This window comes from Myotis davidii, unplaced genomic scaffold, assembly GCF_000327345.1.
Source record: "Myotis davidii unplaced genomic scaffold, ASM32734v1 scaffold279, whole genome shotgun sequence".
Taxonomy (NCBI): Eukaryota; Metazoa; Chordata; class Mammalia; order Chiroptera; family Vespertilionidae; genus Myotis; species Myotis davidii.
The window spans coordinates 1,184,242-1,207,396 of NW_006291009.1; the positions used below are offsets into that span (position 1 = coordinate 1,184,242).

The 23,155-nt window shown below is 41.7% G+C and overlaps 1 protein-coding gene across 1 annotated transcript in view; it reads left to right on the forward strand.

Annotated features, from left to right (window-relative positions):
• CAP2 (CAP, adenylate cyclase-associated protein, 2 (yeast)) overlaps positions 1 to 23,155 on the forward strand; it is a 148,252-nt gene that overhangs the window by 113,618 nt on the left and 11,479 nt on the right. Inside the window, exons 8-9 of the mRNA XM_006764072.2 lie at positions 20,935 to 21,124; positions 22,083 to 22,258. Of these exons, the coding sequence (XP_006764135.1) occupies positions 20,935 to 21,124; positions 22,083 to 22,258 (366 nt within the window). The remainder of the gene's footprint in view (positions 1 to 20,934; positions 21,125 to 22,082; positions 22,259 to 23,155) is intronic.

Consider the following 23,155-nt stretch of genomic DNA (forward strand, 5'->3'; position numbering starts at 1 on the left):
AGGAACCGGAGGAGGGGAGTTATGGGGGGAAAAAAGAGGAACAAATGTAATAATCTGAACAATAAAGATTTAATTTAAAAAAAAACTGTGTCATAAAAATGGAAGGAAGTAGAAAGGTTTGAAATTGTTATTAATTTTAAGGAAATAGAGGTAAGAGCAGAGGGTGGGGTGGGAATCGGGTGGAGGGGAGCTATGGGGGGAAAAAAGAGGAACAACTGTAATAATCTGAACAATAAAGATTTAATTTTAAAAAAAACTGTGTCATAAAAATGGAAGGAAGTAGAAAGGTTTGAAATTGTTATTAATTTTAAGGAAATAGAATTATGAATAAAATGTCTTTTGTAATGTTTTTGCTTTCTCTTCTGATGTTTTAAAGTTTATAAAATAATATTTTTGAATACTTAAGCAATTCTGCTAGTCTGTATGATATTCTAGTCCTGGGTTAAAATCCCAAGCTGTGTCTGTTTCCACTTCAATTCGTGCACGAGATGTTGATCTGAACTTTGCCTTCTTCTTCAGCTTCCTCTCTTACCCTCCCTTATCTCACTGCATCCCAACACTGCGAAACTGCTCATGGAATCCTGACCATATGCAATGCTTAGGCTGAACCAAATCAAATTGTCATTATTTCAAAATTTTCAAATTTTATATGGGCCAGCCTTTAATGCAATGTCCCAAACATATAGTATGTTATGTGGCCTGAGTTCTCTGGGGGAAGTACACCCTCCCTCTTCTCCAAGACTCAGCTTCAACATCACTTCTTCAAGAATTTTCCATTGATCTTTATTGGCTCTCCATCTGGAATGGATGGCCCTCCCTTTATGCCTCTTTCATAGTTTTATTATACCTCAATCATAGCCTTCAGTATATAGAATTGTAATTTTTTGTGTGCTTCCAGGGCTCTCTCATTTGACTGGAAACTCATCTCTACCTTTAGCCCCATAGTACCTGGCATGGAGTAAGTGCTCAGCGAATAGTTTGAACTAAGTTGTGAATTATGGGTCTTTTAGAATCTTCTTTGACCTTTTAAGACTATGTACCGGTTTGGGAAATGCTTCTCATGGAAAAATCCCTTCTGTTAGAAATGAATGTTGCCTTTCAGTGGTCACAGTGGATGGTCTAACTAGAGTAAACGCTGAGTTGAAATGGCATATTTGTGAATTCTATTTGAGAGTAGAACCACACTTTGCTGATAGCTGTACTGTATCACCTAACCCCGTGGTCGGCAAACTGCGGTTCCCGAGCTACGTGCGGCTCTTTGGCCCCTTGAGTGTGGCTCTTCGTAAGCCTGAGGAGCACCCTAATTAAGTTAATAACAATGTACCTACCTATATCGTTTAAGTTTAAAAAATTTGGCTCTCAAAAGAAATTTCAATCATTGTACTGTTGATATTTGGCTCTGTTGACTAAAGAGTTTGCCGACCACTGACCTAACCTCATTCTAAGTGTTAATGTTAGTAGATTAGGCTTAATAGGAAAGCAGAGTTTGTGATTTTTCAAGGGAGTGTGGGATTTATGCATTTGTTCCCCAATGCTTGTACAAATGTTAACATTGACCCCTAAAGACTGACACTTCTTTTTATTTTCTACTTTGCCTATTTTCTCCATAAACTGAAATGTATAGTGTGAGAAACAATAATTGAGTTGATTATTTTTCTTTTGCCCACAATGTTATGAATTCTGAGAGAAGAGTTCATAAATATTTGAAGGGTATGTGTGGAAATGTGTAGGTGGAATTATTTTTCATACATTTCCAATGAGATGCTGTTTTGTAATTTGTCATCAAGGAAAATTGTCACAAGTTTGCCATGAAAGATAGGTCATCATGAGAAAATAACAAACTAAACATCAATGGTCTTTGGATATCTCATTATTGCATGGTATATAAATGAAATAGGAATAAGCAGCAATTTATTGAAAATAATCATGTGAACAAATGTTAATTCTCTAATGGTGCCCATGGAAAATGAATAGAAATTTAATTTTAAATGGCTTGAATACCTTTAATGCAATATGCAGAGCTGAGTAATTTTGTTTTAAATGTAAAAAAAGAATTGATTGGGATTGGAACCAAGATGGCAGCATAGGTAAATACCTGTACTCACTGCCTCCCACAACCACATCAAAATTAGAATTAAAATACTGAACAACCATCATTCAGAACCATCTGAAAGCTGGCTGAATGGAAGTCCTACAACTAGAGAAGTAAAGAAGAAAGCACATTGACACTGGTAGGAGGAGCAGAGGTGCAGAACAGGCTGGTCCAATACCCACATGTGGCATCTTTTTAATTGGGAGGTATATCTCCAAGGCCTCCTGTGAGAAGCAGAGGGTCCCAGCTGCACACCAGACCCCCAGCCCAGGGTCCCAGAGCTGTAAAGAGAAGTCCTCCTAACTTTAGGATATAAAAACCAGTGGGGATTGTGGCTGAGTAACGTAGAGGCTGCTGGAGTCCTAGGTGTTCCTCTTAAAGGGCCCACACACGAACTTATATGGTCTTGTTTCCTCTGAGCTCTAGTGCTGGGTGGTGACTTTGGGGGAATCCAGGGAAATATGGGGAGGAACTGGACTATCTGGCATCAGGTCAGAAACTCGGGGTGTCTTTCTTCCAGACAGGGGTGCTCCTAGGGGTCATTGTTCCTGTGCTGAGACTTCCCCTCTTGCAGAGCTGAGTGACAGCCATATCTGAGTTTCCATCAGCATGGCCCACACTGTTTGTTCTACCCTGGTGATTCCCTGAAACCCCATCCAGTCCAATATGTAGCCCCACCTAAGCTGTTTGCAGCTGCTTTTCCATATGAATGGCCTATCCTGGCTCAGGCTTCAGACTTTGCTAAAATCTCTCAAATAAGCAGCTACTGATGTCATCGTGCCCCAAACCTATCAATAAAAGGCCCAAGACCTGGCACTAGCAGCAGCTTGCCTTGCTTCACAGCTGGGCCATGTCTGGGCACTTCCAAGCCCAAAACAAGTAGCAGCCACCTGCAGATCTCACAAAGGCAGTGTCTGAGTTTGTAACTCCTGGGAGGCTTCATAGCCAGTGCACCCAATGGTAAGCATTAGACCATACCAAATTACAACTCTATACATCTACAAGTGACTCACTCAAAGGGAAGACTCAGTGAGCACCAAAGACCCACTGAAGCAAGACCTGCTGCATAGGGGTGCCTCCTGCACAGCAGCTCTTCCATTGTAGACACAGCTGAATGGAAGTCCTACAACTGTTCCTGCCTTCAGTTGTCCTCAAGGCCAATTGGTCTGGGGGTCATTTCCTCCCAGTGACACCAACAGCAATCAAGACTTAACTATAAGACTGTGCTGAGCCCAGCTGGCTAGGGAAACAATAAATATTTTTAAAAACAATTTATTATTAATTATAGATAAATAAATGTAATTTGCTTTGTTCTATCTAGAGCAGGGGTGGGCAAACTTTTTGACTCGAGGGCCACAATGGGTTCTTAAACTGGACCGGAGGGCCGGAACAAAAGCATGGATGGAGTGTTTGTGTGAACTAATATAAATTCAAAGTAAACATCATTACATAAAAGGGTACGGTCTTTTTTTTCAATAGTTTTATTCATTTCAAACGGGCCGGATCCGGCCCGCGGGCTGTAGTTTGCCCGCGGCTGATCTAGAGTGAATACTTATCTTTTCATTATGTTCATTAGAAATATATGCCTTGTAACAATGACTTTCAAACTTTTTTTAAGGCAACCCATAGTTAGAAATACATTTTGCACACACACACACACACACACATGCACACACACTGTACCCACAATACTAAAATAAGTTTCATAAAACAATACTTTTTCTTACCACATGATATGCATTCAGATATTTTCTTTTACATTTTCTTTCATTTTTTATAAAATTCTGGCTGAGATTCACTAAATTCATGACCCACTGATGGGGTCATATTCCACATTTTGAAAAACATGTTATAAAACAAAAAATGTTATATTTGTGCAAAATGTAAATGATCCTTGGAGCATGTATTGGGCAGCATGGGTTGCCATAATAAAAAATGACAGCTATTATTTATTGAGCACATGTCATGCTCCTGGAAAATTCTATTCAAAATGGTAATCATTATAAAGCAGAGCATCTACTTCATTTCTTTAATAGAAGAGCAGTATGATAAAGTTTTGGCCAGATATTAAAAGTGAGAAATGACTATGGTAAGAAAATGTTGGTCCAGAGATAACATTATATGTACAAAATCTTCTGACAAGTTTTAAGACGTATACACAGAAACCTATTTCCTCATATTTTTGTTCCCTTCTTAGATTTAGGGTAAAAAAAGAAAATTATTAAAAATATTTTTAATAATATTTTTTAATTTAAATATAAATTTAAGTATTTTGAGTAACAGGTTTTCTTCTTTCAAATTGGGTTTTGAGATTTGCGCTCTGTGGGTTTGAGTGACCAGCTGACTGACTGCATGCCTGCGCTGAGCCTGAGCCTGTTTCCAACGGTACATGCTCTGAGAAAGATCAGCCCCGAGTTAGCACTGGAACTGTATTTGCCTGCTCCCACCTCCTAACCTTTGCGTCCAGACTGCAGCTGTGTCAGACAACTGTTCCTGCCTTCAGTTGTCAGGGTGAAATGAAAACTTTGCAGCCAGCAGTTTTTCAGGACAGTGATTGGCGAGGGGTCCCTGTGTGCACAAGTGTGCTGGCGCAGGTGGGGGTACGCTGGGGGAAGAAGCAGCTGTGAAGTAATGCGTCTGGAATTTCTCCTCACATTCACTGTGGCAAATGGAATCTTCTCTTTTCTGCAACATGGCCATGGACTAGGACTCTACACCAGAAACTTCTTGCAGTTTGGGGGTAGTTTAGTGATCAGGAACTCTTCTCCATATTAATTTACATAGTTTCCTCATATGCACTAGTCTCAAATGCACTTTGTGGAATAAATTGATCTTTTGGCAGGAACCCAATAATGTTCATTATTTTCCTGGGCAGTAGGTCAGATTTGTAATATCTGTTGGCAGTTCCTACAAATCAGATAACTAACGCTGAACCACTAAGGCCTAATCTTTACACTTGTAATTACCGAAATAACTGATCTTTCTATGAATTGCCCAGATCAACATTCCAGCTGTTACTCTGTTTCTGAGGATCTGGCCAGAAAAAAGGTCGTGAAAAGAAGTTCACAGAAATAGGATAACGTGCGGTTGTTTTCTTCACTTTCTGATGTTAAACTTGACAGATTTTTGTCCTTTTACAAGTCTGTCTGAATTACTTTAGCTTTGAAAATAGCTATGACATAATTATTTGTAAAGCAGGATAAAACTACACATTGATGAATGTGTATAAAGTAGTATATAACGGTGATGGAATTCCCTCTGCTAATAAGGTGATTTTTTTAAAAATCTATCCTATATACCAATTGTCATCCATCCTAACCTCCCCTGAACCTCCAGAAAATGCCTATCATTGGAAATGGTTATAATATTATACAAGGTGGGGTTTTATTTATCACAAAGCAAGAGACTTTGAAATCACTCCTTTTCTTGCAGGTACATATTTCTTTTCAGCTTGTTTCTCAACATAAAGAACAAATGTCCATTTACAAAGCAAAAATTTAACAGTTTGCTTGTGATCAAATTAAAATTCAGCCAGAGGGTACCCTGACTATTATAAATAATGTAGATGCTCTAGCATGTCATTAAATATGAATGTCTTTAAATTTTCAAGTCATCTGTCCTCTCTGGCTTCTTCTTGATTTTACAAGCAAAAACTCAATCTCTTATATCTAAATTTTCATTGAGGCTTTAAACAGAATTATTTTATGCATTTTTTCAATAAAAAATGTGGAGACAAATTATTAATAATGTAATAATTTTTGCTATTTTTTGGCAGAGTGCACATTTATTTACAGATGATACAAGCTTTTTACACACCATATTTTAAAGTTGTCCCAAACCTCTGCCTGGGGTTTATTAACCATAGTGAGTGGATGAAGCCTGGATGGTGTGCCGGTTGTCTGGATCACAAGCCCATTGATCTCAGTGGCTTCGGAGACTGGCTCTCTCCAGTCTACCTGACCACAGCTGCATTCAGTCAGCTCCATTGCTCTTGGGTTTTTAGCTCCCTTTCTTCTCCTACGGAAGAGACCAGGAGGAGTTGGGAGGGTCATTGACTAACAAATGAGCTCCAGTGCACAGATAATGGAGTTAGGTTGGAAATGGTGGTGAGTTCAGCCAGAAAGAGACTACTAATTAAACATTGCTGACGCACCTACCATGCCCCAGATTCTGAGAATACAAAGAGGGATCTATGACTCGGTAGACACAGTTTCTGTCCACTGAAACTCCCATTCTAGATGAATATATAAACAATACAACATGATAATGGGATGAGTAGCATCCTAGAGGAAGCACAAAGCATGATGAATGTCATAGGCCAGGAAAATATGGGGGACACACCCAATCCTGCAGTGCAGCGTGGTCCCTGAGCCTGCAGCAACCTGGGAACTTGTTAGAAATGCAGAATCCCAGGCCCCAGCCCAGACCTGCTGAATCAGAACCTGTCTCTTAATAAGACTTGCCAGGGGCTTTATATGCACATTAAAGTTTGAAAAGCACTGCTCTCATGTATTTAAGTTAGACCAAAGGAGTCCAACTTAAGGGAGACTGAAGGGATGTCATTAATTTTTACTGATTCATTTATTTCATAACTATTTATTGCTACCTACCATGTATAGAGCATACATTAGGCATTATATTTATGCTCAGTTTTTGCCATCAAATAGCAGATTTTAATTATGAAGCAAAAATGAATAACAACAATACAGGGCTGTGTTGGAAATAAACCTAGCTAATTGGGCTCCTGGGCGGGCAAGACATTTGAGTTGGGTCTTGAAGGACGAGCAGGTGTTCCTGAGCCAGGCAGTAAAGGAAAGGGCAGTTCTTAGCAGAGAATTCAGCACACGCACATAGGACGTGAACAAAGTGCTTTGAGAGAAAAGCTGGTCGTTTTGCAGAGTTGAATGAGGCAAGAGTTGAGGTCAGACAGGCAAACCGGGGCCAAATGACAAAATCCTTCTGTGTTCCTAAAAAGATGTGCCTATGTGATGTGCAGGGTTCTTTTCTTCACACTAGGTCTTGTTTCAGAAACTTACACTGTAAGTAATGATGTCGGAGATGTGCAAGACAGATGGAATGGGGAGAGATTAGAGGCCCTGGTACATGTTAGGAGATGAGTGGATGTCCAGGGGTGGTGTGGTAGTATGTGACCTAGAGTGTGACAGTGCAAATGCAAAGAAAGAGATGGAGTGGACCCCGAATTGGAGGACAAAGGGAAGAGCCAGAGAGAGAGGTGAAGAGAGATATTTGAGGCAGGGGGTCCCGCGGGGGTGAGGCCGACGGAGTCCTAACGAAGCATGCCCGACTCTGGTGATCAGATTCAAGACGCGGATCTGAGTTTTATTGTTTGCTGCCACTTCCCGGTGTGCCGAGGAAGCTTGTATAGGCCGAGTGCGCTCATGCCATTGCATCCGCCACTGCACTGAGATAAATCTCCTGAGCTCTTCCCACCGATATTAACTCTAAACACAAAGTTTCCAATCTGGAAGTCCAGGAGAATCATAATAACATCAATGAAAATAGGGAAATCAGCAGGAGGGGTTAGTAGAGGAGCATGAAAAATATCCACAAGCTTTCACCATGTTGTTTTTGGGGTGCAGATACGACATCCATGGAGGTGAATAGGTGTAGTAAGCAGGTGAAATGCAGGTATGAAAATCACTGAAGGGGGCCCTGGCCAGTATGGCTCAGTTGGTTGGAGCGTCGTTCTGTACACCGAAAGGTCCCAGGTTTGATTCCCAGTCAGGTGGGTTCAATCCTAGTCGGGATACATGCAGGAGGCAACCAATTTTAAAAAATCACTGAAGGCGTGTGAGGAGGACCTAGAGATGATAGTTAAATAGATGAGAACAGAGAAAAAAGAGAATACTGTGGAGAATAAAAGCTTGGGCGACTCCATTATTTAGAGGATGGTGTGAATCAGTCACGGAGACAAGACAACTAGAGTCCAGGGTCTCGGACTCTAAGAAAGCGAGGCTGGCTGCCACCATCACCGGGCCAGTCAGGGGAGTAAGATTGGGAAAGGCTGCCCCGTCTATCTTATCAGTGGCCCTTAGAAAGCAGTTTCTGGAGCATTAGAGGTAGATGCGGGTTTATGGAATTAAGGAGTAAGGTTTTACGTAATGACCTCTTGGTTATTTACTGACCAGCTGTCTGGTTTGATAGATTACTGCCTTTAACTTCAAAGTCTGTCTTTTGAAGTTTGGGGATGATTTTATTTTTACCTGCGCCATATCTTCACTAGAATAAGTGTAGGTTAAAATAAATATCCATAATTTTATACACAATAGTTTAGAATTATCTGTACTATAAAGCCGTAAGCTTTTTATAGTTAGAACTATTTTTATTGTCTCATAAATACCTTTGAGTTTTATTGTTAGTTTTGTTAGTTGATTAGAACACATGTTTTTTTGAGTGTTTTAATCTTTCTCTCCCTAAATCAAAACAGTAGTTGCTTTTAAAACTGCCTGCTTTAATGATCAAGATTATTTGATTTGCCAGAACTTTTTCATAACCAAGAACTTGAACTCTCTAAACCTGAGGGCCAGCAAGTTAATATATGTCCCTGATTCATTTAAACCATCACCTCAGGACTATTTTAATTCAGGTGAGCTTATATAAAATTCTTTAATGTGTAATGTTGAAGGCGGTGTGTAACTGGGGTGCCCTGTTTCCCAGTCTCTCCCCCAACCCCTCTCGGGGAAATCAGGAGGCGGTGATTTAGGAGTGAATGCTGAGCTGCTTCCCAGAGGAGGGCTGGGGTCCCTGGAGTGGAGGACACCCTGAGTGACTCAGTGGGCACCCCAGCTTCTCATTAACTAATAAGGTGCCTTGCCTTGGGGTTCAACCTCTTAGCCTCCACACCTCCAGGACCCGCCCCCCTCCACCATGATTTCCTGAGACCAGGCCTGCCAGTAATCACCTTCATAGCTGCGTGGCTTTCTCCATCTCCTTGTCCCTCCCCAGTGAGAAAGGGCCTTGACAGAAAGCCTCCGGCTGGCTCATCCTTTTTAGGATGCTCAGTGGTGGCAAATCTTCCTTCTTTAAAGGTGAATTTTATTTTTTCAAATGGCCACAAACCATTGAGACCCTGTTTAGAGAGAAATTCATCTGAATAATATTCTCTTTAGTCAAAAGAAGCAAAGTACGAAAGCCAGAGTGGTTTTTTGGTGGGCATGCTTTGGTACACAGGGCTGAGGGCGTCTCTAAAAGAACGTTTTGAGTATTGACCGTTTCATTAGCAGGTGTGTCACATCAAAGGTAATGCGTGGAAAGACAGTAACAGTGTGGATCTGTGCATTCCCGTGTGCTTGCTGACAATCCAGTTGCATGTATGTGTGGTAATGACAGTACTTGTGTCCCTGCTGTTAGAATCCCCTTTCTCTTGCTTCCTTGTATCAAATCTGATCCATTCATCCTTCACAGTCTATTTCAAAAGGTCTGCTCTTCAAGAAGCTGCTCTGATTTCTGCCTGTCCCCAAGCTGGAAGTTACCCTTTCCCTCCACAGAACCTCTGCAACACTTGCTAAAATCTGTATTTCTTGCCCTGGCCAGGTAGCTTAGTTGGTTAGAGCATTATCTCGACATTATCCCCATACACCAAGGTTTCCAGTTCCATCCCCAGTCAGGGGGCACATACAAGAATCAGCCAATGAATGCAGAAATGGATAGAACAACAAATTTCTCTCTCTCTCTCTCTCTCTCTCTCTCTCTCTCTCTCTCTCTCTCTCTGAAAAAGAATCGATGAAAAAATTTAAGCAATAAATAAAATCTGTATTTTTTGCATGGTGCTTAGCACTTTCTACCTTATAAAGCAGTTCCTTATTCACTTCAGCAAATATTTATGAGGCACCTAGCCTGTTTCAGGCACTGGGCCACATTGCTGGTGGCATTAGAAGAGTTTTACTCAGTGGATAGAGCATCGACCCTTGGACTGAAGGGTCTCTCTCAGGTTCGATTCCGGTCAAGGGCATGTACCTCGGTTGCAGGCTCGATACCCAGCTCTGGTCTGGGTCAATGCGGGAGGCAACCAATGGATGTGTCCCTCTCTCATCGATGTTTCTCTCTGTCTCTTGCTCTCCCATTATCTCTAAAAAATATCAATGGAAAAAATATCCTCAGGTGAAGGTTAACAAAACAAAACAAAAAATATGAATAATGAGTGGCTCTTCAGAGCCCAGGCTAGGGTGACAAACCTGAATTCACAGACAAATACAGGTGTTCCTTGTAATAGAGATACAGGACATTTTCTCTTAGGAGAGCCCCAGAAAACCTACAAAAGAAGAGAACTGTGAGCTGAATCTTGAAGGATATTTAAGAATTTTCCAGATAGTAAATTGAAGAAGATCCTTCCAAATGAAGGCACAGCCCAGTTGAGCAAAGGCCTACAGCCAAGTGCCAGTAGTCGGGGAGCACAGAACTATCTCCTCTCCCCAAGGCTGGAGCTCATTGAAAGCAGAGTCCTTCTCCCGTTCCGCTGGGATCTGCAGCAGTGGCTGGTCCGGGGCCTTAAACACACACCAAGTCCAAACACATTTGCTAAACTGAACTTGTTAGTTTGTAATCACAGTTCTTCATAGTGGAATTTTCATAGTGTTATTCCATTACCTATACAGATTGTGTCCATCTCTCAAAAGCCATATAAATCATATTTTTCCTTCTACCAAATGATGGTAATAGAAATGAGCAATGTATTTTATTATAAGGGCATATTGGTCACCAGTGCCTCCCCTGCACCTGCCACCTGCATGCCCCTTAATCCCAATTGGTATAAACTCGGGAAATGCATGTAATATTAGATTAAGCAAAAAGATTTTCTTGAGAAGGAATAAGGGAAAGGTGCAGATTGTGTTCTGAAGTTAAAAAAAAAAAACTCTTAATATAACACAGGGTCAAGGCCGGACCACAGTGTATTGGTCCAGGTTGTACCCTTGATGCAAGCTAGGCTAATAACAGACCTTTTCCCAGACCTACCAGTAACCGCCAACTAACCTTCCCTGTATTCTTTGGAACTGAAATCGAGACAAAAGTTACTGTGTTAGTATGCCTCAACTGTAATGCTCAGCAGCTATTGGTGCTTTTATTTTTTCCTAAAAAAATAAGATAGAAAACAGAGCCAAATGTAAATCAACTTTATAACAGCTATTATTATGCCTCTTCACCCCCATCTCTGCCATCTACCAAGTATGGATAATTTGAATAATACAAGAGTTTCTTTATGACCCTAAAATCTGAAAGAAAATCGAAAACTTTAATTCAATGAAGTTCGGACCTAGGCTTTTCTGTCCAAATAAAGTAAGTGTCCAGATAATTCAAGCCACATGTCAGTCGCTCTGGGTCTTCATATAACTGTTGGCTATCTGTGGTTTGTCTCTTTGGTGAGTATACTCTGCTATCTTTAACTCTGGAACATTTTCCCATGGAAAATTAATTTTATCTTTCCTTTTATTTTATGAGAAATTTTATTTTCAAGCTGCCAATGCTGGCAGACAAGGAGAAAAGGCGATCTGGAAATTCCAGATTTAGTTCTGATAGCAGGAGCAAAGCAAGGCCAAACTAATAATTGGGACTACTCATCAAGACAATTTGTGCAAAATAGCTGGATGGCTTGAGCAAATTAGAAAGTGTTCAATATATTCTTCTGGACTCTGCTCTGAGGGCATGGTCTGCTTTCATCACACATTTCTACTTTTGGTTAAACAGAAATCACCACCTATGTTTTATGAAGGGCCACATTCAATATATAAATTAGAAGAACAACGAACAAAGTTACCAGTTTCCACAAACTATTATAGACTGTGTACATTATTCCCAGACGGTTTCCAACCCAAGAGGATTTTTCCTTCTCTGAAGGGATTTTTTTCTTGTTCTTTTTTCATCTACTGCCATAGCTCACATCCCTCCAGGTTATCGAAAACATGGCTTACAGAGATCATGGGAGGGTGGGGACCACTGGAAGAGTGAGGCGACCGGAAGTCATTGATGAAGCCATGAGATTTGGAGTCTTCCTTACCTCCCTCTTTACGTCTATAAGGGTGTTTGGAGTCTTGCCTCTGAAGGAAAGTGATCCCACATTTCCTTCAGGTTGTGGAACCACCTTTTTATTGGACTGCATGGACGTATCGTTGGGAGTGGTGTTCTGTTGCCACAGATGAAATGGGAAATATTCCCTAAGTGGACTTTTTAAAAAATATTAATAAACCCATGCTTAAAATATAATACAGCATTTCATAGTTGTATTTTTTAACAATTCCGTTTCCTTGGAAAGGCCCACAGAAACTTTGTTTTCATTGGCAGAAGAAGTCTCAAAATTATAGGAAGTGATAAAAATAAGAGAATAGAAACTAAAGTCATAAATTCACTTTGGCTTATACTTTATGTTGTACAGGATGATCATCCATTAATCTTTTTTTCTTGATTATAGTTGTTTTTCAGTAACAGTGTGATATCCAGACCTAGCTGGTTTGGCTCAGTGGATAGAGCGTCAGCCTGCAGACAGAAGGGTCCCAGGTTCGATTCCGGTCAAAAGCACATGCCTGGGTTGCAGGTTCAATCCTTGGTGGGGGGCATGCAGGAGGCAGCCAATCAATGATTCTCACTCATCATTGATGTTTCTATTTCTCTCTCCCACTCCCTTCCTCTCTGAAATCAATGAAAATATATTTTTTAAAGTGTGATATCAATATGAATGTAAAATTTGCAAATACTTATAGAAATTTACAAATTTGGAAATGTATCAATTTGACTCAGTTCTTAATCAAACTATATCTTTCAGAAAATAGAAAGCAACTTGTTTTGACATCGAAACTATAAACAAACCCCAAATCACAAATTTGCAAAGCATTTCTTGCTGCTATGCAAACTTTGATTTATGTATATAGGAAGTTAGTTTTGGGTTCTGAAACTGATAGTTCTTTCCTTTAAGCCAGCGGTTCTCAACTTGTGGGTTGCGACTCCTTTGGTGGTCGAACGACTCTTTCACAGGGGTCGCCTAAGACCATCCTGCATATCAGATATTTACATTACGATTCATATCAGTAGCAACATTACAGTTATGAAGTAGCAACGAAAATAATTTTATGGTTGGGGGTCACCACAACATGAGGAACTGTATTTAAAGGGCCAGAAGGTTGAGAACCACTGCTTTAAGCCCTCCCTCCTGTTTTGGTATATGAGAAGTTAATCATCCTCTTATTTTTCTCATATTACACAGGACCATTTGAGATTCATTTTCTTTGGTAAAATCAATAAAACAGCATTTGAACAAAACGGGCAGTTATAAAACATTGTGAATTCCTGTAGTTTTAGCATGGTAATGTAAGTGTATTTGTGATTAAAATGGTTTGGAGATTTTTAAACTGCTTTAAAGTCTGTAAGTGGGCACATGTCAACTGTCACTGATACCAGGTGATTAGTGGGCCAGGATGGCTTCAGGGTGGGCAGCGAAAGAGAGAATATAACCAAGAAACAGAAGACAGCTGTGTGTGTGTTGGGGCGGGAGGAGGTGGGGAGCTGGACATGAGGAAAGGATGGGGGCAGGAGTGGCAAAACCCATAAACCACCACATGTCAGCTGCTTCGTTTTGCAGTTTTATCTGTGCTCTCCACAAATATTTAAAGACAGGTGGCTCAGAACATTACTATCACTAAGCTCATTTTATAGAAAAAACATCAACAAAAACTCGGTGATAAGAAACACAATCCACTTGTTCCAAGACACTGTCACGTGTTATTTTTATTTCCTTGCTCTCTGCTTTTTCAAAAAATTGTAAAAGCATAGGCCAGGCTATAGGTTGCCCGACCTCTCCTTAGAGTTGGAGATTAATGTTATTTAGATCTACGTCTCTCCCATGCTGAGAACTAACCCCTCAGTGTCTCTCGTAGACCTTCTGTTCTCTACAAAGCATTGGATGGTTTGGCCACAGCAGCCTGTCCTGGGCCCACTCTCCTGAGGAGAGATGGCCACACCCTCCGGTGTGCCCCCAGTGTCCTTGGCTCATGTGACACATGGCACATGTCCAGCTGCATCTGCAGTTAACTTATTTATATACTTCACACTCCCACTGGGTTATAAGCCTCTTAACAAATAGGATGCATGCCTCCTCCTTCATCGTATCCCAGGTCCTTGCAAGGTAGACCTCGGTAAATTTGTTGGATGAACTGACAAATGAGCCCAACTTATTCTAATTCACTTTTCAACCCATCTATTAAAGAGTTAGAGCCATGGTCAGCAAACTGTGGCTCTTTGGCCCCTTGAGTGTGGCTCTTCCTAAGCCTTAGGAGTACCCTAATTAAGTTAATAACAATGTACCTACCTATATAGTTTAAGTTTAAAAAATTTGGCTCTCAAAAGAAATTTCAATCGTTGTACTGTTGATATTTGGCTCTGCTGAATAATGAGTTTGCCGACCACTGAGTTAGAGTCTATTTAGACCAAATCATCTGATGCCTTAATTTGTTGGGTTTGAAAAATCTTTAGAATTTAAAGTGTGAAAATTGAAAATCTCCAATTTAATTATTAAGCAGAAAATCTTAGATGGGAAACTTCTCTTTGTAGCTCATAGTTGTGTTGTGTGTGTGTGTGTGTTTTGTGTGTGTGTGTGTTTTACTTAAGCAGCAGTGTTTCACATTTTGCTTAATTTTGTCACAAAGACATAAAACCTATGTCTAAAAGTACCAGTATTCTGCTTTGTACAAACTCAACAAAATGGAAAATTGGAGTCCTTTTTGTAGATTATTTAGATCCAAAGCTAGACTGCACCCAAATTAACTGGATAGCTAATGCAATGGTGTCTGTCGTTGGGGATAGAAATGGGTTGTTAAGTACATGTGTAATTGCCAACAGCAAAACAATGTGGAGATTTCATTTAAGAACTAGAAGTACTTTCCCTTTCAGAAGAAAATCTAAATTATAAAGTAATAAAATCAGTAATTATTTCAAGTAACATTTAATGAAAAAGTCGATGCACATTGGTACATAAATACATTACATGTAATATATATAATTTTTATATAATGTATTTGTATAAAGCAAAAAAGGCAAGCTTTCCACATGTCACATACAATGGTTTCATTATCTAGTAGTTATAGTTCGTATATTTAACATCAGAGGACGCAGCTGTTCCCGGGACAGTTGAAATTAATTTAGAGAAAGGCATTTGCAGACATTTTTTGAGGTCTTTTGTGCCCCCTCCAAAAAAAAGTATATAATCAAACATCTGCTCTCAAAATTAATCTTAATAGAGCTTTCAAAAGCAGCATTTTTAGATTTTGTGCTGTGTTCTTGCAACATAAGTGAACTTTTGTCCCCTGAATATGGCCACTTAGAATCATAAATGTGCTGCTTTTCTTTTTTTAGGTTGTAAGCCATTATTAACATGACTTGAATAAAATGTTGTTTTTTCCATTTTTTTTTTTTTAGTCTGGGGCTCTAAGGTACTCGAGACTCATTTCATCAACCTAATGAAGTCGTGTCTTTAAAAGCATTTGAGGGTGGAGGGAGTCATGGCTGCCGAACCAAGGTTGAATCTCCCTCCAGGTTCCTCCCCTTTACTTTCCAATCCACGTGACCTGTGCCAGTCCCAAGCTATCACAATCCTATAGTCCTGAGCTTTTAGATGTATAATTCTAGGCCATAGAAATACCATTAAAGTAACTGTCAGGGTAAAACATACCAGGAAAGAATTTTTTATTAAGAAACGGGTTCTTTTAGAAGGACCAGAAATATTTGGGTAACTTACAAGTAAACAGCATCTTTTTGATGTCTTAGTTTTATTCTGTACGGGAAATCTGACCCATACCGTGGCCTCTGTCCTGAGAAATTAATGCACTCTGCAGGCTAATGAGATGTTGCCCTGTGACTCTTCCAGGACTCTCTCGGGTTCCTGGAGCCCTGGTCTCAGCACCTCCAGACAACCTGCCCTTCTGAAGTGATCCTTCTGATATCCCTACACAGACCTAACGGAGTGTGAGCCGTGCCACGCCTGCCTCTCCCAGTGCCCCTTTCCCGCTTAGCTCTGCTTCCCACGGGGCCTCCTTCCCACTGAGGATGAGCAGCAGTGGACCCTCAACAGGCAACTGAGGCTGCAGGCCCTGATCTGGGCCACTGCTTCCTGTCCAGTCTAGTCAACCTGGGGCGCTACCTCTGCCATGAGAGTTTCTCTCTAAGAGGAAACCACACTGAGAGGCAATGCCCTTACGTCACCGCTGTCCCCAGCAGGGGAATTCGGTCTCCATCCCAGAACAGCCTGAGCAATAGGCAGGGAACCAAGGTTTAGGTGCAAGTATCCCATTCCTGGAACCTGTGGGTACTCGGGAAAACTGGGTAAGGCAGGAGACCAGTTTCCAGATCCAGATCACAGAGTCACAGCAAACCAGCATCAACGGTGACTTGATGCTGAGGTACCAGTGTCAACACCCAAGACTTCCTTTTGGGTTGTTTTTTATTATTATTATTATTGATTTCGGAGAGGAAGGGAGAGGGAGAGAGAGATAGAAACATCAATGATGAGAGAGAATCATGGATGAGTTGCCTCCTGCACACCCACTACTGGGGATCGAGCCCACAGCCTGGGCATGTTCACTTGACCAGAATCAAACCCAGGACCCTTCAGTCCACAGGCAGGCTTTCTATCCACTGAGCCAAACCAGCTAGGACAATACCCAAGACTTCTTATGTCCTCAGAGGATCAAGCCTGCTTCCAGCGTGGCTGTAGGCGCTGGTCAGCTGCTTAGGCGATAGAGGGATAGAGCGAGCTGTAGTGGAGATAAAAATGAAACCACTTTCACACCAACTCCAAGAGGCCCAAGAGCAACACTACATACCTGGTATGTCTTCAGGTAGCCCATACCTCTGGTTCTTTCATTCGACTAGTGACTCGTTTTTTTCAAAGTCTGAATATGGTATAAAAGATTTCCCTGAAGAAGGCTTTAATTTGTAAATAATTTTTTGAGCTATAATTAACATATAACATTATATTCGTTTTAGATGTACAACATGATTTGAAATTTGTATATATTGCAAAACAATCACCACAATAAGTCTAGTTAGCATCCATCCAACATGTAATTACAATTTTTTCTTGTGATAAGGACTTTTAAAATGTACTCTCTTAGCAACTTTCAACTATACAATACAGGGTTATTAACTATAGTCACATCCCCAGTACTTACTTATTTTATAACTGAAAGTTTGTACCTTTGACACTCTTCACCCATTTCCCCTGGACCCCCACCTCGGGCAAACACCAATCCTGAAGAAGGTTTTAGAATCAAGCAGGTATGTGCTTGAGTTATGCCTCTGCCACTTTCTGGCCGTTTAATATTGGGTCAGACTTTCTGACTTTCTGCTTTATTTTCTGTAAAGAAAGGATTTCAGTACAGTTCTGGTAATACTATTGTGATGACTATCATCAATCTCAGCACATAGAATGGTTTTCCCAAACTTGTCAGCACATTTTTAATCGCCTAGAGCAGTGGTCGGCAAACCGCAGCTCACGAGCCACATGCAGCTCTCTGGCCCCTTGAGTGTGGCTCTTCCACAAAATACCACGTGCGGGCACACATGTACAGTGCAATTGAAACTTCGTGGCCCGTGCGCAGAAGTCAGTTTTCGGCCTGGGCGAGTCTATTTTAAAGAAGTGGCGTTAGAAGAAGTGGGAGTGTCGGTCAGTCGGGCGACTGGAGAAGCGGCGCAGGTGCAGGCGGGCGGAGGGATATGCAGGAGTTGAGTGATTCATGCACGAGCTGAGTGAGCCAGTCAATCAGCAGTCTCATGTGCAGTGGTTAGTGCTAGTCACGTCTGCAAATCGAGCGCGGGTGACAAAAGTACCTACTCGAAGCATAAAATTACCTGTATTTTTCCAACCGGCTGCAAATCCTACAGGTATTGTTGTCATCAATTTAAGAGTTGTAATTCTTTCATGTTGGTGACTTTATTATTATAAAATGAAACATTTTTTTAGGTGCCCTGTTTGAGAGGGCTACAAAGAAGAAGCAAAGAAAAACGGAAGATGAAAATCGTGAATTTAACGTTGAATTTAAAGTTGAATGTACCTACCTATATAGTTTAAGTTTAAAAAATTTGGCTCTCCAAAGAAATTTCAATCGTTGTACTGTTGATATTTGGCTCTGTTGACTAATGAGTTCGCCGACCACTGGCCTAGAGAGCTTCAAAAAACCTGATGCCTGTGTCCCACCTCCCGGAGAGTGTTTCTGCAATGTGGCCCAGGGTTTGGAGTTTCTCAGAGATTCCCAGATGATGCTAAGGTTCAGACAAGTTTGGCATTGAGACTGGCAAAAGCCTGTCCTATAATGAACATTGAATATATGTTAAATGAATGGAAACAATTAGTGCCTGGCCCACACTAGACTTTCCAGCATGTTTGGCTGCCTTCCCTTCCCTGACCATCTCCCCGCTCTGTTTTTATTGCAACGTCTGAAGACTTAACGCTGGGTGTGATTCCAGTCGACGTGGCTGTCACTCATGGGTGGGCACATGCGCAGAAGGCTCTGGTACCACGTGCTGTGATGCCCGACAGGAGGAGGGGAGGAGAAAGAAGCGACCGCGCTGCCAGGGGCGGCCCATAGAGCTCCTGTTAAGGGAATGTCTAATGAGTTTGCTTTCAAGTGCGCCGTACACAGCAAAGCCCCGGAATGCTAATCACAAAGTCCCCTTGGAAACCAGAGCCTAGTTTTGTGCTCTCCCTGCGGCTGATCCTGGCATGAGCCCGAACGCACAAAGGATAAGCCGGAGGCAGAGTTTCAGCTGGTCCTGAGTTCTCTTATTTTTTGGCTTTTATATGCAACATTTGTTGCCGTAAATCCTTTGTTTAGTGTTCCTGGGTCAGCCATCTGAACGTATCAAAGTTCCAAAAAGTTGAATATGTGGTTTATTGGTTTCAGTGTCCTTTTATGGCTCTTGGAGAACGGCTCTGAATTCTGAGAGCCAGGGGGCCGTGTAAATCACTCTGCGATTTGGAAGCCAGCATCGTCTCTCCTTCCCACAAATAGGAGGGCTGTAAGGCTGCCGGGTTTCAGACGGGGGAGAAAGGGCTGTCCTTCCACTGGCTAGCTGAGTTATTACGTGCTGATGAGTAAAAGCAATACTCCGTGTCTGGAGCTGAGGGCTGGGATATTGTTTGATGCGCAACACTTATCTTTTATGCTCTTTATGATTCAGAGCAAAGTCTCACATTTCACCTCAATAACACAATAGAAACATTTAAGACAGCTTTTTTTTTTTTTAAGGCCAGTCTCAAGAACTGTGTGATCATTTTCTGCTTGACCCGAAAATCCTGATAGAGTCAGGCTGGTTTTCCTTAGAAACAAAACCCATCACATATTACTCCTTCAGGAGGTGAGCTCTCCAGCCTGCTCGGTTTTTAAGATCTGCATTATGAGTAGAGAAGACTCTTTTTGTACATGTATTTTTCAATCATAGTTGACATACAATATTATATTAGTTTCAGGTGTACAGCAGAGGAATTAGACATGTATATACCTTACCAAGTGATCACTCTGGTACATCTAATATCCATCTGGCAGAGTTATAACAGCATTACTGACTGTATTCCCTCTGCGCTATTTTACATCCCCATGACTATTTTTGTAACTGGCAATTTTTACTAAGAGAATTTTTATTTCAAGGTAATTCTACACATAATAGGGATCATATAAGCACTTTGAAAGTCATGTGGGGGTTTTGTTGTTGTTGTTTTTAACTAAAAAACCCACAGATTAAAAACCTGACACTGAGCCCTTGTAATAGTGAGTTGTTTAGGAAAATAAGGATATGCTACCTTTGTTAATATTTAGCACTATGTAATGTTTCACATATTGCATTTGGTATTGAAAACAATTGAGCTTAAGCCATGTTTCCATCACTCTCTTTTAAATTTCTTACTTTTTTTCATCCAAAAAAAATGGTCAGTCTCAAGAACTGTGTGACCATTGGGGGAAAAAATTCCTTATCCTAGGAATACAGTGTTCTTCTTCAGAATTTAAAAGTAAAATGGTATGTAAGACAGCTTTATTGTGTATGGTGTTTCTCTCCTACCAGTTTCAAGCCGCAGTCCTCTCGAAGTGATAAAACAAATCCCTCTATTGTCTATCACCTTTTACTGCCATTTCAATTTGTTAGAACAGGGGTTGCCCTTCACATAGCACATAGATATCGCAGCTTTTAGTTGGTTTGTTAACCCTCAGCATTAGAGGAGCCAAATCCTCAGGTGGGTCCTGGTCCCTGGCCACCTTCAGGCAAGACAGCATCCAGGTCACATGTGGTCCTTGTGTGGCGGTCAGTGTGAGGCATACTAGAAAAATGAGTTCCAGAGAAAGGATTTCAGTATCTCTTTCTTCAGTTGCACAAGAAGATTCAAAAACATCTAATACTCACTGAATACTTTTCAACACTCTCTCGCTCTGTGGTGGTGGCAATTCCCAGTGTCCCAAAAAAGGGAATCCTCTTACCAGTTGGACCACTTTTTTCTTATGCTTCTCCATTAGCAAAAGGCTCAGTTTCCTTCATACTCTGAACTTTGGACATGAATTTGTGAGTATGGCTTTGTTTGCCTCTGAGTTAGCAGCGTGAATCCAGGATGTGGAGTTTCTTCTGACAGGTCTGGACAGCTGAGTCATGCTCCATGTTCTCACGGTGAACCCTCTCTGGGTCCCAGGTATCCCACAGACCCCTGATGTACAAGCGTACCTCTGGGGTGCCCTTTGTGAGTCTTGCACCCCAATTCCTCATTGGCAACATTGGTTGTAAGTGACATTAACAGAATCCCAGTGCTGGGCAAGGACATCAGTTTCAACACAGGGCTTTCCATCTGCTCTCTCCCACAGGGTCCGGTGGCCTCAGCCGCAGCCACGCTGTCTGCCCTCTCCCCTGGGCCTGGCCTTCCGCCTCCCCCGCCTCCTCCACCTCCTCCCGGGCCACCTCCACTTTTCGAGAATGAAGGCAGCCAAGCGCAGTCCTCCCCTTCACGCTCAGCTTTATTTGCACAACTGAACCAAGGGGAGGCCATTACGAAAGGTGAGAAACATCAGCTCTCACCTTGGAGCTGTTTCCCTAGAGGCACACAGGTCCCCCAGAGCCCACAGTGATGGCTGCACCCTTCCACCCCAGTCCCCAGCTCACAGGGAGCTGCTGTGGGGAAGGCAGGAGCCTGCAGTGTCTTCATCTGGGGTAGATGGACTCAGTGGGCGGACCAGAAAGAACTCAAAGACCCTAGGTTCTAAGTCGACCACTGCACGCTGCCTCAGCACTTCAGCCCCTGATGTTATGGCACCATCTACAACCCAGGCATCAAGATCAAGTGAAATAAAAATAACAAATGACAAACAATAGCACCTGTGTCCTCAAGCCTTGCACAGGCTTGTCAAGGAATCATATCATTGAACTACTTTCTCCTCACAGTAAACAGTTAATTTTTTTTTAAATCATACAACATTTAATAAAGTCCTGTTGCCAAACACCTTATGCAAATGTAGTTTTGCATGGGTAATAGGAATTACAGTATAAGTGTCCCTATGAACTAGGATGGCAGTTAAGAACCCAAAATTCTGAATTTTTCTCTGGCTTCAACTAGCTGCACTTTCTCATCTGGAGAGTGAGGGAATGGATCTGTAACCCTAAATGATCCTGTACTCTGACATATACTCATTGGAATGCCCTTACCTTTTGGCTATTGGGCGGAATGATTTAGCCATGGGGGAAATAAGTGATCCATTTTGGCACCATGGTTTTCTTTTTGCAGAACTTTTATCTGTCATCTTATCTCCTTAAAGAAGAGGTTCCTCAAACTGAAAAATGCTTACAGTGTTTCCATTAACTCTAACTTATACACGTCTCAAATTCTGCATATTAACTTGACTGCTATGAAAATAGCATTAAAAAAATTCTTGTGCTGTTTACATGTGTCACTCTAAGAAGACAGGGACGTTTCCCTTTGCATAACCTACACAGAACTGTGTCTGCGTTGCCTTCCCAGGGCTGCGGCACGTCACGGATGCGCAGAAGACATACAAGAACCCCAGCCTGCGAACTCAAGGAGGACAAACTGCATCTCCCACCAAAAGCCACTCCCCGGGCCCCAAGGCTCCCCAGTCACGTCCTCTTCAGAAACATGCCCCTGTGTTCGAGCTGGAAGGGAAGAAGTGGAGAGTGGTGAGTGAAGCCTGTAGCCTTTATTCCTGACGCACTCTGACGAAAGGCAAAACTGTACCAGGGCCTTAAAGATCCAAGTGAAATGGCTACACTAGAAACCAGGGCGTTTTTGGATGCTTCCATAAACATTTTTTATCATTATTTCCCATTTATTCTTTCCTTCAACTTTTAAAATTACTTTTAATTGTGGTAAAATAATGTAACACAAAATTTACCATCCTAACATTTAAGTCAGCGGTTCTCAACCTGTGGGTCGCGATCCTGTTGGCGGTCAAACATCCCTTTCACAGGGGTCGCCTAAGACCATCCTGCATATCATATATTTACATTACGGTTCATAACAGTAGCAACATTACAGTTATGAAGTAGCAACGAAAATAATTTTATGGTTGGGTCACAACATGAGGAATTGTATTTAAAGGGCCAGAAGGTTGAGAACCACTGATTTAAGTGAACAGTTCAACGGCATTAAGTATATACTTTGTGCCACCATCACCACCATCCATCCACAGAACTCTTTTCATCTTTAAAACAGAAACTCCATACCCCTTAAACACGAACTCCTTGCCCCCCCCCCCTCACCTCAGCCCCTGGCAACCACCACTCTGCTTTCTGTCTCTATGAATCTGAGTCTCTCCTCTTTCCATAAAAAACTCACCTGCGCCCCATGCTGATCGGCTGTAACATGTTTCATTCTACCACACTGATGGTGGTGCTGATATAGCCTACCGCTTCCCCCACCACCTCCACCCCGTGAGCAGGATAAAGACACGTTGAATGAAGCTAGTGTCCCCCTGCCAATCCCAGAGCTTCCCTAAAGATTGCGGACCAAAACCACAGGAAAGGTTACCGTGGTCTGAAAATACACCGAGATTTGCCCAACTCGTAGTTGGCACC